This window comes from Haplochromis burtoni, unplaced genomic scaffold (assembly GCF_018398535.1).
Source record: "Haplochromis burtoni strain Fernald_Lab_line unplaced genomic scaffold, NCSU_Asbu1 Contig_4, whole genome shotgun sequence".
NCBI classification, from domain to species: domain Eukaryota; kingdom Metazoa; phylum Chordata; class Actinopteri; order Cichliformes; family Cichlidae; genus Haplochromis; species Haplochromis burtoni.
In genome coordinates, this window is record NW_024582365.1 from 5812540 (window position 1) to 5828922 (window position 16383).

The 16383-nt window shown below is 38.8% G+C and overlaps 1 protein-coding gene across 1 annotated transcript in view; it reads left to right on the forward strand.

Moving 5' to 3' along the window:
- The window catches only part of LOC102306027 (dedicator of cytokinesis protein 2), a 94792-nt gene that overhangs the window by 27185 nt on the left and 51224 nt on the right, over positions 1-16383 (forward strand). The window contains exons 25-26 of the mRNA XM_014335109.2: positions 12021-12163; positions 16275-16370. Coding sequence (XP_014190595.1) covers positions 12021-12163; positions 16275-16370 — 239 coding nt within the window. The remainder of the gene's footprint in view (positions 1-12020; positions 12164-16274; positions 16371-16383) is intronic.

Below are 16383 nucleotides of genomic sequence, written 5' to 3' on the forward strand. Positions count from 1 at the left end.
AGGAGCATTTAACAAGCTGACTAGAAAGAAAGGATAGAGGGTGACATGATTATTGCTAAAGGATGGTCAGGCAGAGAAGGATAGCTAAAGAATGGTAAAGATGGATGACAGAGGAATAGGGAGGAGATATGGCTTGTTGGGAAAAAAGAGTTAAGCGCACCGTTGAATGGTAGTGTCAAGAGGAGAAAAAAATGGGATTAGGAGAGTATAAAAATGAAAAAAAGAGTTAGTGAGACCAGTAACTTCACTCGCGTTGCTATTAAACAGTCCAGAAATGATTAAAGTTTAAGCCCAGCTCACAATCAATATATCAGCAAATCTGCAAACTGTTGGTCAGTGATACCCTTTTTCCTCTGCTGCTTTCTTTTCCTCCATATTTTGGCACAACGCTTTCATTTATTCTGTCATTTATACACTGGCCCTTTCCATCTCGATCCCTGCCTCACCAAATGAGACCTGACACTCAGTCTAATTGAGATGCATTTTAGCATTGGGATGCTAATAAGGAGGCTTGTATGCTAGTGTGCCATTTATCCAGGATGCTGAAATATGTAGCTGAGCTGAATTATATATTTATAATACCTAATGGCCTGTGGTGTCCTATCACTGTGCTGCAATACATATTTAATAATCCCAACTGTCTGAGCAAACCTACCTACCTCACTCTCCAGGGAAAAATGTCACACTGCTGACACCACTTCAGTGTAAGAGTGGTCAGATGATGGGAAAGGATGGTGGGTGTGTGAGTGTATGAATGTGACAGGAGATCAGTTCTTGTTCATGTTTGACACTTAGTGGAAATGACCAGTCTGATGAGGTTTATTTTTTTATTATTATTATTTTTTTTATAAAACATAAAAGCTGGAATGCAAGTATGCTTTAAATTTAGCACAAAAAGAAAGGAAATTTGTGTTTGGTCAATGATTTATTTGCTGTAAAATGTTTCTTGGTAATAAGTCTTATACTGTTGTTTATTTTCCCTTAAATGGTCCCACACTGGTAAGAAAAATGCATTTGTGGGTTGAGCAGCAGACCCACCAGACAGGACTCTTGTTTGGTGTTGTTTATTCAGTCGGATGATTGAAGTCTGAAGAAACAATATTGAAAATGTAACAGTTTATTCATTTAACAAACGGGGGACCCCAATAGCACTTGGAAGAAGCATAGATGGTAACAACAGCCTGGCACCTCTCCATCATGCTGGTCACCAGTGCACACTGCAGTGGGATGGTATCCCATTCTTCATCTGTCGCAAGTCAGCCAATGCGCTTGTGTTGGTCACAGAATAAGCTGTTTGGCATTGGCAAGGAAGATTTGGCAAGTTTATCATTGGCACAACCTACATACTCTACTCTGCTGTTCAACCCACAAATGGATTCTTCTTACAAACGTGGGAGCACTTCATGGAAAAAACACAAGCTTTACACAAGTAGAAGAATCATTGTTATAACAGAGAAACAATTGATCAAACATTTCATTACTTTTTGCTCTAAGTCTAGTAGTTTTTAACTACCATACTGAAATACTTACGATACTTTTATGCACTGTTTTTGTATTCTGCACTTATTCTGCTAAATGCAGAAGTAAAGCATCAAACAGAGTGCATTATTTATGATGAAGACCAGTCAGATGGTCACATGTATTAATTTTTCTCCAGTCCTAGATCTAGTTGTGCGATTGTGTTCAACTTGCTGATGTTGTCTGTCCATGTGTGCTTAACTCTTTGAATCTATGGGCAGTGTTTGAAGGGATAGGGATTTTTTTTCTCCCACTCAGAAATACTCCTCTGATTTATTCAGCATACGCTCCTGGGATTAAGGGTCTTGGCAAGCACATAGTGTATCCACACACAAACATGCACAATGCGCACATACCCGTGCTGGCAGACGCGCATAGATAGACATGTGCATCCTGTCATATGGGTTAATCTGGTTTTGAGACAAAATTAAATTTACAAGGCGCATTATGGCTCAATTTAGTCAAATTATTATGCCATGAGGCAATCGCTGTGACAGATTGAGAGCATCAGCACTGATAAAGGAAAAAAAAAACAATGAGAGATCAGGGAGAGCAAAGAGCAGAGGAACAGGGGGATGAGCCTGTCATTTTGTTTGCCCACTCATTTCCCAAAGCTGGTCAAAGTCCTTTATTCCGTCCACTAACCTTCACGTTTTTTCTCAGCCAAACCTTCATTTCTCCAACTTCCTCCATCTTCTGTCTGCACAGCTTGAAACAAGTTATGTCATTCATATTGTAGTATATATTAAACAGATTAAATTAAGCCCATATATTTGAGTGTAATGGCCATCTGCGAAGAACAGTTACAGCTGGGTGTAAAAATAACCCATAGTGCAAAAACTCAGAAAGCTGTCTGTGCTATGGTGCCTAAAATGATACATTCTTTAATTTTAATGTATCAATCTCTACAAATGGCATGAATCTCATTACATAAATTGCTTGTATTATACTGCCATGCATTATACAGTATTGTTGGCAATGTTCACACCCGTGTCTATATTTCTCCTGCTGTGATTACTTAACGGATGCATGTCAGAGCTTGATGAATATGGAAGACTGATGTACTGTACAGTTATTATCGTCAGGGTTTAATCAGTGCTGAGTGATCTCAGTTGTTCCTACACTCTCTGTCAATCAGCATTAAGGACAGGTCACATTAGGCCTCAGTTATAGCTGAATGTGGTTTCATACTTCTGGTTTCTAAGAGAGGTTTGAGTGACAAAGTTGTCAAGGGACCAAGAAGGATCTGGCTACAACTCTGTCTTATTTAAAAGCAGTAGTGAAAAGATTATATAAGATATACGTAACAGGATTAACCTGCAAGTGAGCCGGTGTTTGAATGCACCAGAAAAAGCTGCGTTTCTTTCATTATCAAAACAGCTGTTTGAGCTTAAATGTTTAAATTTCACAGGCTTACAGCAGCTTAAGGTGTGTGAGTACACTGATTTTTTTTAAACCGTTTGCTTGGTGGTCCAGTAATCCCCAATGATTCCATATGCTTTATCTGTAGTTACATAGATATATTAAGACATGCCAACATTAAAAAAACATAATAGTCATATTGCCGTCCCGTCAGGCTGTCTCTAAGCACTGTTCTCAGTTCTGCTTCTTATGAGATGAAGTGTTTGTTTGCAGCATTTCTCTTCTCTTCTCTTCTCTTCTCTTCTCTTCTCTTCTCTTCTCTTGTCTTCTCTTCTCTTCTCTTCTCCTGTATCATGCTCTAATGCATTATTTTATGCTGCGTTACGTTAAATTAGCTTTTGCTACATCACATTAAGTCTCGTGTCACGGCTTACTTTAAATGCAATGCGATAATGCCCGCAACCAACCAGCAAAGACTGACGGTCAAGCCTGTAGAGAATTAGCAATGTAAACTGGATTTGTAAACTGAAGGAGTGGCCTGCGTGTGGATAAATATGTGTGTTGGGCTTTTTGAGAGCAGGAGCCATCTGCCAAGCCATTTTTGACTGTTGTTATACACGCTGACCCAGAATAGCTGTGGTCATTGTAGAGCCTTGGGTTGATGGTTCAAAAGGTTAATGACAGAGAAAGAGGTAGCTGCTGTTGGTTGGTAATTTGTGAATGAGACACATGGAAAAAAGGGATGGATGACATTTAATGGAGCAAACTGAAAGGAGTTCAATCATTTTGGGAAATGCCTCTGTCTCAAGGGCTCCCTCTGCCTCATTTATATTCTGATGCTTATTTCTGTGGGATAATCTCAGTGGAAACTGAATGCATACAAGGGCAGGAGAGGGACACACTCTGTGAACACTAATAATTCATTGTGTGAGCATGCGTTACTGTTAACTACAGATGAGAACCTGACAGAGCAGTATTGTATTGTAAATCATTGGGTTTCCACTTTACTGCTAACCTTCCAAATTTCGAAGGTTTCTGGGAGTATTTAAGACTGAATGATCCCTATTGAAGTTGTGGGCTATTGTATAGCATCAGTGATAACTGCAGAAGTGGATGCCATTGAAGATACCATGACAAAGAATTGCAACGTTTGAGTAAATTGGATAAACTATAATATAATCTGAACAAATACAAAGCAGGATTTAAAAACCAAGATCAGATATAAGCTTAGCTCGAGCCAGCAGCTTTGTGATGTATTACTCTCTGATTAGAGGGCACTGGGAATAAATCTGCCCATCAGTCAAAGCAGTGAAGTGGTTGACCACAAGGCTTTCATCTACATTGATCTGTTTTGGTTAAATTGATCAAAATGGTGTAGCAACTAATGCTACCAAGAGAGTAATTGGTCAGTCAATTTTATAGTCACATCGAACATGGAACAGAGGAGGAAGGCAGAGTTGAGTGGTGGCAATTAGTCTGTGACTCATAGAGGGTGACTAAGACAGGTGGAAAGAACGAGAAAAATAACAGACTGTGTGAAATAGAGGGATAAGTAAATAAAAGCAGCAACCCAAAACAGCACGCAAAGCATTAACTCATGATAATATCTAGTATATGGCATCCTTGTACTTGGTGCAAGTTTTTGTTTTTCAGGTAAACATGACAAAAATGCCCATTTCGTTTTGGACAAATTAGCAAATACCAACATATACTTGGTGTAATAAGGCTTTTTTGCTATAGTGGGATATCTTTATGTGTATGTGTTCTGTATAATTGGAGAAAACCCTGAAGAATAGTCATTATATTCAAGAAAACCCCTTTTACTGAGAGATTGTGCACTTTTTCTGGGGTGATTTAGATCAACCTCATAGCAGAAATCACAGTAAAAAATTGTAGTTGCAGGCATCTTCACCACTGTGTATCACCATCACTCACTAGTGTGCTTTATCATCTGTAACGTATTGGCCTGTAATTTTGGGAGAGCACTCATTCACACAGTCAAGGCAATCTTAAGCACCTCTTTTTTTTATTCTGTCTACTAAACCATTTTGAGATAGATTTTTTTTTAAAGCTTTTTTAAATCATGCACGTCAAATATATTTTACTAACGCAGTGTATTGAGGCAGTAATTAAAAACAGGGAAGCGTGGACAGACAGGCACAGCATAAATACGCTCAACGGAAATGTACAGCTGTAAATTCGAAATGGGGTTTAAAGACGGAGTATAAGAAAAGTGATGAAGGGGGGTGGAATACAAATGAAGGATGGAGGGAGAGTGGATGAGAGGAAACACCCATAGTGACACGAGAGAGACATTTAGTCATCACCAAGCGAGAAGACAGTTGGCCGCGTCCCAGCCCCCTATCAGCTCGCAAGATTTACTTGTCGTTGGGCCCCCAAACCTCATTATCGTCTTTTCTATCGCTCTATCTTCCTGCAAGCACAGTACAACAACCAGAGGAGGAAAGAAAAAGAGGATCGAGAGTAGGAGAAGGGAAACTCTGATTTACATGCCTCTTGGAAACTTATACGGCATCTCATTATCATGTGCGATAGTTTATTGTGTTTGACTGTCAAATGAGAAAAATGGAAAAGAGAAAGGATGAGCTGGCTGCTGAGCCATCAAAGCTGCTTTCCGTGTGGTGGCATGCCAGCATGGGTGCTTGTATGCTCTCACGAACTTGGTAATGCGAACACATAACCACCCTTTTACACAGGCACAAAGACATTCAAGTGCGTACACATCAAATAGTGGTGAAGGACCAAACCATACATATAAAGGACAATTCACACTTGGGCACACAGGCATCCATTGGTATTAAATAATCAAAGTCTGAGATTACAGCTAGAATAAATAGAAATTTTGAATTGAATATAGATGAGTACTTGAAGCTGTGCTGGTGTGTGCTTGGAATATGTTGCGTGTCGTGCTCCAGCACCTGTGTGTATGGGTTTGTGTGATGGCTAGAAAAAGGTTAAAATTCATGTCAATGTTTGCTGCAAGACCTTGATTTCCATTTGTTTTTCAGTGTCTGCTGGCGAGACTCTCGTCCACAGCATGGTAGAACTGATTTATTGCATTGTTGCACTGTAGGCTACAACTTGCAACATGCAACTAAATCATACAGGAAACAGGAATGAATAAGCTAGAAAAAGGTTAAAATTCATCTCCGTGTTTGCCGCAAGACCCTGATTTCCATTTGTTTGTCAGTGCCTGTTGGCAAAGTTCTCTTTCACAGCATGGCTGAATTGATTTATTACGGTGTTGGAGTGTAGGCTACAACATGCGACTAAATCATACAGGACACTTGAATGTAAAATAACAGGTGTGTTTTTAAAGTGCAAGCATTGTTGCATTTACCAATGTTAGTTTTAGTCATTGTAGTCTCTCTGATTCAGTACGAAATCAACATTTTTTTCTCTCTCTTTCTCTTTTGCCTTTTCTTCCTCATTCCTAACATTTTTTTTATTTACTTCCACCAGTTGGAAACAGTTTTTTGGGTAGCAAGTAGTTTGTTTCAAGAAAACCCACCGCTGTTGGTCTGTGGGTTTGAGTTGTCTTATATGCTTTTGTATTGCGTAATCCAAGACTGACTACATGTTGCTGAGATGAGGCATAGCATCTGTTACGGAACTCATTGTCCTTCTTGTGTTTGAGGACAGTTCCCATCAGCTTCGGCAATATGTTTAGAGTTGTTGTCATGCAGCAAAATGGATTTGGGAGCAGTTAAACGCATTGTGATAGCTACAAAGATGTAAAGATGTACTTACAGTCCCTAAAGGCTCAGAATTGCACAGTACTGTATTTCTATTGATTAAATGAAATACAGAGCTGACAATGAGAGAGACTGGATGATTGGTTTATAATTAATTGATTACAAACAGTAGTGACAGAGCTACAGAAGTGGAAGTGGAATAAACTGAATTAAGACACTTTGCATTAGAAACTGTATTATGGTAGAAAAGTACTCTAAGACCAATGATAATAGAAGATAGTCGTAGTCATAGACTCTTGAGGCCTTTGGGGGGTTTTTTGCCAAGAAACTTTATCCACTAAAAATATCAGGTAGCTTAAATAAAACTTAGAAGAAAGACAGGAATGTTCCATGATGTTTGATTGACTGAGACAGGACTCTCTTCCAGACACTCTAAACCAAGGCACAATGTACATTCCAAATTCCCTTAATTTTAAACATGTTTATATTGTCCATTCTGTAAAATAGTCAGACGTCTATTCATATTAATGTACAGTATTCACCTGCTTGCTGCTACTACTGCACATTCACCCAATGTATATACTATTATATATATATATATATAATGTTCTTCCTCTACCCCCCCCAATTTTTGCACATGTCGAGGAGCGTGTCAGGCTACATTTCACTGTGTGTTACACTTGTATAACTATGCATGTGACAAATAAAGAACCTTGAACTTGAACCTTGATTGTACCACCAATCTGAGCCTCATTAGCATAAAAGGAAGGTTTTGTAGGTATGAAGACAAACGTTTTCCTTCAGGGTCAGAGTGTTAGGTCAGAAACCTAGACAAAGTGTTTTTTTAACAGTAAATAGCCATTATTTTAAATGCCCTGTTAAAGAATGGCCTAGACCTGGAGCTGCACCCCATGGTCACTGATGTTCTTACAAGACTGGAGGCCCCGAGGACCAAAATGTAGTTCAAAGAAGTCTCTGAGAGAGCTGCTGTTCAGACAGAGGCAGCAGATATTAACATTCCTGATGTTATTCCAGGCCAAGCAAGGTAAAAAAAGAAATACCTGCAAAGTTAAAGGCACTGCTCTGCATCGGTGATTGAAGACTATCAGGCACACAGTCTGAAGGACCATAACTAAGGCAGCGTGTACTTCATTTATATGCTTGCATTAAAAAGTTCTATACGTGATTTGAAACGAAAGTAAAATAAAAACAGACAATTGTCACTCACAGATCTATCAAAGGATGCCACAGAAGAGCAAGCTATTATGGTACACTTATTTATCAGTTTTATGAATTTTAAGATGGGACATAGCTGCTCACTGAAATGGCTCTACATACACGAGCTCAGCATAGGTTTTGCAGATTTTGTTCAGGGTGTATCAAAAAGAACCATCTTATTTCAAAAGGCTATATTTCTTTTCAGCTTGGGGTAAATTTTAAAATACTTGGCTGAATATAAAGTGTTATATACAGAACTTAAGACGTTCACAAATGCTTAGTAGTAGTAGTAGTTATAGACTAAACTGAACTTAAGAATAGTGATTTTCAGTCTAACTTTTTCAAATTTTTGAAGCTTTTCAGCTTGACTTTTACTCCTTTTTTTCTTCGCCTTTTTTCCAGCTTTTGTATTTGCTTTAAACTACACTGAAAATGGACTGTGCAGTGCTTTTATGTTCTTATTGGCCACTCAGTTCAATTCAATTCAATTCAGTTCAATTCAATACAATTCAGTCTTATTTATATAGCGCCAAAACACAACAACAGTCGCCTCTAGGCACTTTATATTGTACAGTATATCCTATAATAATAGATGCAATCCAAGCACTCTACACTAAAAACAACACTTACCACTTTATCTACATCACATCACATTACATCCAAGACTGTTAACTTGGATTCAACAGTTAACCGAGCATGCATTGCATGTCTTTGGACTTTGAGAGGAAACCAGACAACCCAGACAAACCCCAGGCAACCACAGGGAGAGCATGCAAACTCCAAGATTTGAACCCAGAACCTTTCTCCTGTGTGACAGTATTAATCACTGCACCATCTTTTTTTGGCTACAAGTATGTTATTTAAACAGAGATAGACTTTATTAGTTACACACTGCTCAAATTCTGGGTAAATTACTGCAGCACAAGGGCCAGGTTAATTAATTATTTAGAACAGAATAAATTACAGATGTATTAGAAAAATTAAAAAAAATATATAATGTACAAATAAAAAGCCAGCATACTATACAAAACTACTCAGTGTGCTCTAAGTCGAGTTAGTCACTTCCTTTGTCCTTCACAGCCCTGGGTCAGGGTTGGCTTACGCCTCAAAACTTGCTGTGTTGGTTGTGTTTCCATAATGGGACATGTCAAAGTAATGCAACACAGGTTACTCTATGAACGCCTCCCACCTCATCTTCTCGCCATTTCACGTTCTCTCCTGAGAACATGTTTCACCCAAAATATCAACTGGGTTCATTTGTTAGATCAATAAAGCAGCAGGTGGCTTTGGGGTTATTTCACCAGGGAGTAAAGTGCACAGGTCCACTGGTTTAATGTTAGATCCAAGCCAGAAGGCAGATGGATTAATTCCCAAGCCAGATCACACAACCTTTCTGCTATAAAACACAACTCATTGTTTTCGCTGTCTGAAAGGACAAAGATGATGAGTTTCTGCTTTGATGGATTAAACAGATTTAGCAGGGTTGCTAAAATGCAATGCTCACAGAATCTAAACCACCATCCTCCACCTTTCTAAAAGCCAACACAAGCCGTTAGGCCATCCTGTTTCATTTTTTGTGACACAAGCTTTTTCTTTTCTTTTTCTTTTAGCCACAAACAGACTGATTTGTAACTGCAAAACTCTGCTCTGCATCTCCAAACCTATATGCAGATTGTCTTAATGCACTCACAAACTGGAAATTATTTGTGCAAATGTTATTCATTTATTCATTAAATGCTTTACACAGCTGCAGATCTCCTTTCAGATTCAAAAATTAAATCTATTTGTTCAGATATTTTTACATATTCACTGATTTAAATATTAAATGTTTTGGCACATTCGAATATAGTGATGCACAGCAACAATACTCTTGGCTGGAGTCTCCTCCCTCCATCTTTGAGTCATTGAGGGCATTCGGTGACGCATGCATTTCCCCTTTTTGATTCCCCTTCCTCTCTTCATGTTTGTGTGATAAAGTGAGTGTTGGGATGAGGATCCACTCAGCAGGCCTATAAGGCTTAGCTCAGTTATTAATGGAACTAACGAGCATCAGCCCAAATGAGCTTTTAATGGGCTCTCTCTACCTGCAGCTACAAAGAGAGGGATGGAGTGGAGGTGGTGGGGGGCAAAAAGATGGATGCAGAAAAGACAAGAAAGGGTGAGGTCAAAGTATTTAAGCAGAAAAATAGATAGGATCAGTTCATGTTAGATTCCAGTAGGGTGGCAGTTTTAATTAATGGTTAAACATTTATTTAACTCTGACTACAAGGTGGTTTGCCTAACTTTTACTGGCTTCAAAAAGTATTAGAGGTGAATCCCTGAAGGATGCCTTCCTTAGAGGAACCTTTCCAGACATTTCTGCTGATGACCTGTGTGGGTCCAGCTTCTATTATGGACAGGCATTTCATTATCACCTTAACTATTGCTTTTTGCCCTTTGTCAGCTGAGATAGGATCAGCCCCCCTCGTGACCCTATGCAGAATAAGCAGTTAATAAAATGGATGGATGGATTTCATTATTAATGGAAATGGTTCTTTTTTCATACCTGTGAAGGGATCATTGGTTTTAGTTCACTTTGGTACACTATCAAATTCAACTTAGGAACTTGAGACTCATTACTTCCTCCTCATAGCTTTTGCATAATAAAAGTTGGGTTGTTTTTTTTTTTTGCTTTTTCAAATTACTTCAGGTAAACTTGCCTCATGACCTCTAAATAATTTTAGGTCTGTCATTCATATGGTGAAGTCAGGCTCAGGCTACAGAACTTCTTCATTTAGGTATTAAATGCCAAGGTTCAGCAACATTGGCTCACAGTGAGAAAATCCCAAATTAAGTTCATTTTCCTGTTGCTTCACCCTTGACAATACAAAGGCTTAATGCTACAGTTGGTCTCTAGGCACTCCACAATAGCAGCTCTGAGAGCTTAAAAGAAATTGAATGTAGACCATATATTTCCATACAAGGTTCTTATCTGCATACCTGTGTGTAGTAAAAGCAAGTTTTCCAAGGCATAGCAATGAATTTTAAGGTGAATCACCTTACTATTTAATTCAGTAAAATCTTTGCAAATTCATTGAAAAGCAGGAATTACATTTTAAAGTCTGTCTTCTATTAGTCTAAAACAGGCTGTGAAGTCTGTAAAGAACATGGTCCAAATCCACACTAGAATTTCATGTCTTCACACTTTGGCCTTTCTTCTTTCTTTCTGTCAGGTTTCAAGAAAGGTGATCTTTTAGTTTCTGTGTAATCCTGATAGAAAAATGTGGCTGGTTGCTCATGGGAAATAACTGGTTTGATCCTTTAATAGTCAGTACTTGTATTTATCTGTTACAGCATTCTTGGTCCTGCCTTCGGCCTCACCATTAAAACATCAAAAAGCAGAAAATTTGTATTTTCTAGCAGGACAACTACCCACCAAGTTTACTGACAAATTGCATCCTTGAATAATCTTAGACTAATAGATTTCAAGAAAATGTGTTGTTTACTGCTTTGTTAAGTGTAGTAAAAGCTTGTTTTATTTATTCACATTTCTTTTTGCTTCATTTTCCACTGCAATACATTGCTACTTTTGTAGTTCCCTATAAATCCCAAAATGACTTTGGACAACTGCCAGAGAAGAGCTGCGAGAGATGTATGATTAGGCACAGATGTGAGTGCATACTGTTATAAGTCTAGCGACTGTTTTAACGCTCTTGCTGCTCAAATGTTGGTAAATTTAATGTGTTTAATTCATTCCATTGTATTTGGAATCAAAGATTTGGATTCGTCAGAAAAATGGGAAAGAGAAAATAATAGTTCGGTGATTGATGTGTTGACTGTGTATCTAACAAAGCAGTGCACTGAACTGTAAATCGACACTTGATTGATATCACTCCACTGTTCAGTCTGGGGTGAGGTTTGAATTTCTTCTCCATGGTCCAGTGGCATCATTACTCATTGCTGTGTGGCTGCAGCAGTCTCCACAGGTGTTTGATTGGTTTTTCAGAGAGGAATAACACTGAAGTAAATTTTTATGGTCTGTCTTTTGATATATATAAATGTAAACAGTTTAAAACTCCAAAAGACTAAATTTTTAACAATCTTCCTGCCATATCCTGCATTATGCTGATTTTCCTTTATGTTTTCTGTTGCTTTAAACTATCTGTCTTTGGCCACCGTGTTTAGTGTTGTGCTCTTACTTATACTCTTTGCCTTTTGTTCCTACAGAATGCCGTGATGTGTTGTTACCCCTGATGTTGCGGGAGCTGAGTGGGGCACTGGTCACAATGGCTGACGGCCCACACGATGAGAGGAAAAACAGTTTGGAGCTCCTCAACAACATCCTCGAGGTCCTCAGCAGGAACAATGTGGTGAGACACAACGCAACCATTTATATAAAACACTGATCTCATCTCTCATTTGTGGAGAGGATTAAGGGTACAGTTAATTTAATCTTTATGCAGCTGGTCTTTTCCCACACTTGTTGTTCTGTGTGACTTCGTATACAGCCAAGTCCCACAGCCACAAGCCATTACAGAGCTTTTTCTGTCTAGGTTGCTACTTGCTTCCCTGTTTTCTTGTTTCTTTCATTTTGATGATTTCTGTGTAATTGTAGCAAATATGCTGTAGCAATAATTACCCTTCATAACAGCAGTCCCAGTTTCCCACAGATACAATCAAATGTCAGTGGGAAACAAAAACCAGATCCTCATTTCACTCAAGTGACTTGACCTAATCTTTGGAACCATCAATAACTCCAGAGTTTATGTAGAGACAATAAACATATATCGAAAGGTGAAAGGTCAGGTAGAAATGTACAGTCTTCATTTATAGTAAAGATTGTTTTAGGCCAAGCAGACAGTTCAGCAGAAACTGATGAGACACTGAACCTACGGGGTATCATTTTGTCGGAAAATTCGTCTATCTTACCTCCATCATCTTTGCAGAAATGTGAGTGTAAAAATGATCCAGTCCACAAATTAGATGAAATTTCCTTTGTCTCTTTTTACTGGATCTCCTCGCTAATTGGATAAATTGAAACTAGCCCGGAGCTCTGTTTCATCCCAGTTGAATCTACAGAAAAACCATAAGCTATTTTGTCTCCAGCCATCCTCTCATGCAATGAAGCTAGCCTTGACCAATTAGAATTTATTCGATTTTGGTTCGCACGTGTTGCTGCATGTTTGTATGTTGAAACAAAATGCAGTTAGCTCTTTAGTTCAACACTTAATACTGTATAAACACGCAGACGCACACACACATACATAAATGTAAAACAAATAGATCACCAGCATCTAGCTCAAGGCTTTTTAATTGCTTCTGCAAGTTGTTGACAGCATGCCGAGTCTTTGAAGTGAAGGTATGCCTTTTTTGGCTCTATTTATTTGGATGAGCTAATGAAGCATGTGCCAGTGGAAGACAGATAGTGAGAGAAGAGAGCAAGTTAATGAATGAAGTGGAGTGGAGTGAATTTGATGAGATGAATTTGCGGTGGTTGAGATATGAAAACAAATGCAGGTGGTGACAGAGTGTTGAAAGGACATCACAAGTTGAAATTCGGTCTTGTCTGGATCACAAAACCAGTGACGCACAGCCTCATAGCGTTTTTCCATCAAACTACACAAGGACAAAAAAGTTTGCTATAGAATGACGTTATTATTTGAGGCTGAGCACTGTTTATGGGCATGCAGAGAGGCTGAACAAACAATATGAAAACAGAGGATTAACAACTAAACACACAGTGATTTCATAGATAATGTGTCAACCGTGTTTTACAATGAAAAAATAGTCATAGGAGACAGAAAACAGGTGCAAGATCTAAGAAAAACAACAGAAGTAGAGGAGGAAGAGGTGATAGGAGATGAGTTTTGCCTCCTCTCTACTTTTCTGCTCCTTGTCTCCTTTGTTTTTCACCCTTCTGTCTTCCTCGCTCTGGGTGGTACCTGATTAAATTGTCACACAACAGATGTCTTCGAACCAAAGAGAGGGGGAGAAATACAGGTTGAGGAGTGGAGATAGAAGAGAAGATGTCACTATAGACATATGCTCATATCTCTGGAAGAGTTCGCATTGAATGTATTCACAAGTAACTTTTGTATATGATAATGTTGCTTTTTTTCTGTTCTATAACGGCAAATCAGTGTTTTCAGTTTATATCTAGTTGCTCGGGGAGAAGATAAACCAGCTGGCTACAGTTGGAGATAAACAGAAATGAAACTTTAGAAGAAGAAAGGAGCATTTGTGACTCTCATCTTTCAGCTTCCTGTTCTGAGAAACCCTTTCCAGGGGACCAAAATACCTACAGTGAGCTAAAAAGATTTAAGCTTATTTAGGATCTACAGCTGTGCCTCAGTTTTACTATATGAGTGTGTGTGAGGTAGATGGAAATAGTATGCAAGATGACATACACACATTTAGACAGTTGTTTATTTTGTCTATGTCCTCTGGCTGTGAGTCAGCGCATTTCATGTGATACAATCATATCTACCTGATTCTCATCAGACCCTGCTGCCATCAGGCCATTGCACATGCACACAGCTGCACTGATAAAACTTTGAAGCAGACTTATTTAATTTTTTTACCTTCCTCTGTTATTTTTGTACCCTCCCTCTTCTTTTCATGCTTTGCTGAACGCCTCATACAGGAATATACACACAAAATAAACACACACGTACACAAACAAACTGACACACACACACACTGGGACTAACAAGGGCTTAAAAACACACACACACACAGATGCACCCTGCAGTATTAGTACTAAGGTGTGTCTGAATGTAGCCGATGCTTCATTGGTGAGTTACTACCCCCAGGCAAGTCTGAGTCAGCGTCCATTGACCGCCTTTACTGTGGCAGAGTGTGCTTGTGTGTGTCCCTGTTTTTCTTTTTTCCCTGTGCACATGCACTGGATCTATAATGAGATTAGATATTTTACATATACATATATGCTTTCAAGGGATGCGTTTTCCCTGTTTGGTATGCATTTCTCTTAACTTGCAGTCTGAAGGTTTTTTTCTGTACACAGTAATAGATGGGCATAGTTTCACTCTCCCATAAGCAAGCTTATGGGAGAATCTGGAAAGTACAGCAAGCTATACACGCATGCACACACACACACACACACACACACACACACACACACACACACACACACACACACACACACACACACGTGAACTAGTGAATGAGACTTAGCAAATGTCATTCGACTCCAGCTGCTTGTGTCAAGAACGTCTGTCAATCAACACAACCGCGCCCCTAACTCAATTATCCAGGTGGATGAGTTTTTAAAAAATGACCCCACTCAGAGTTGGTGTAAAGGAGGAAATATCCATAGAGGCCCAAACTGATTTTTTTATGTTTTTTTCAGGCTGTAAATATTCTTTTTAATGCTGCAAAGTTTGACTGGGAGTCTAGAGAAAGCATCGAGTTGCACTGCAGTTTTTGCTACTTCATTTCTTTTGCACTCATCATTAAAAATCACCCTCCAGAATGTATATATTTCATGAAGTGTATATAAAGTAAAATGTACACTGAGAGTTGAATAATTTGTGCTATCTGAAGTGCTTTTATGATAATATGTATAGATGTATAGATGTAAGGCTGTGTTTAAGTTAACTAATATTATTTTTCAAGGTCAGAAATGACCCTGCAAGTCCAGCTGCAGTTAGTCCACTGAATAAAGTAGGAACAAGACCAATTAAACGAGAGCTGACATTACTGTGACACTTTGAATCGAGTCAGTTTAATATTTAGGCTTTGAGCTTTTTGTTCTTTAAACCTGCAGACTTTCTCTAAGGTTTAAACAGGCATCTGACCTGAACAGGTCTGGGCACAGAGATTGACTCTTAAAAACATTTTATCCCCTTTGTTTAATTCTGGAAGGATAAAAGAAAAAGAAACATGGCAGGGGAGTGGCTTCAAAGGGAATGGAAATATAGGAATAGGAAAGTAGGTCTGCACTGAAAAAGTCTACATTCACGTGTCAAAAATCCTTTTGCAGTTCATTCATCTACACTGAGGATGATTAAGTAAATGTCCTGGTGAGGCATTTCAGAAAAGTTAAAAGACTTTAAACTTTTATATTCAGAAAACTTTTTTTCTCTTTCTTCAAGTGTTTGGTCCACCGTGCATTCAGAACCATAGCCATGACTTGTACTCTGCAATTCTGGCTGTTTTCACGCTCAGCATAGTTAATTCAAGGGCAGAACACCTACACAGATAAAATGCTCAAGTAATCTTAAGTTTTGTAAAGAGAAGAAGTTCTGGGGTATCCCCACAAGTAGTACTAAAGTTATGCCTGAGTGAATAATGTTTGAAAAGGGCAGGAGCTGCTCTGCATCTGTCTGTGTATCTATTTTTTTTCTTTTGATCTGAGAAAATCTAACAATCTCCTGTGTATCTCTGTGTTTTTCTCCATATCCCTCTCTCTGTGCTTCTCTTTCCCCTCCACCATACACCTATACTCTGACTTGCTATCAGGGGGACACCTTCCAACATATCCAAGACATTGTAGTATCTCTGCTACGGGTCATCAACCAGACAGTCATCACCATGGGTCGAGAGCACGCTCTGATTGTAAGTACTTTAC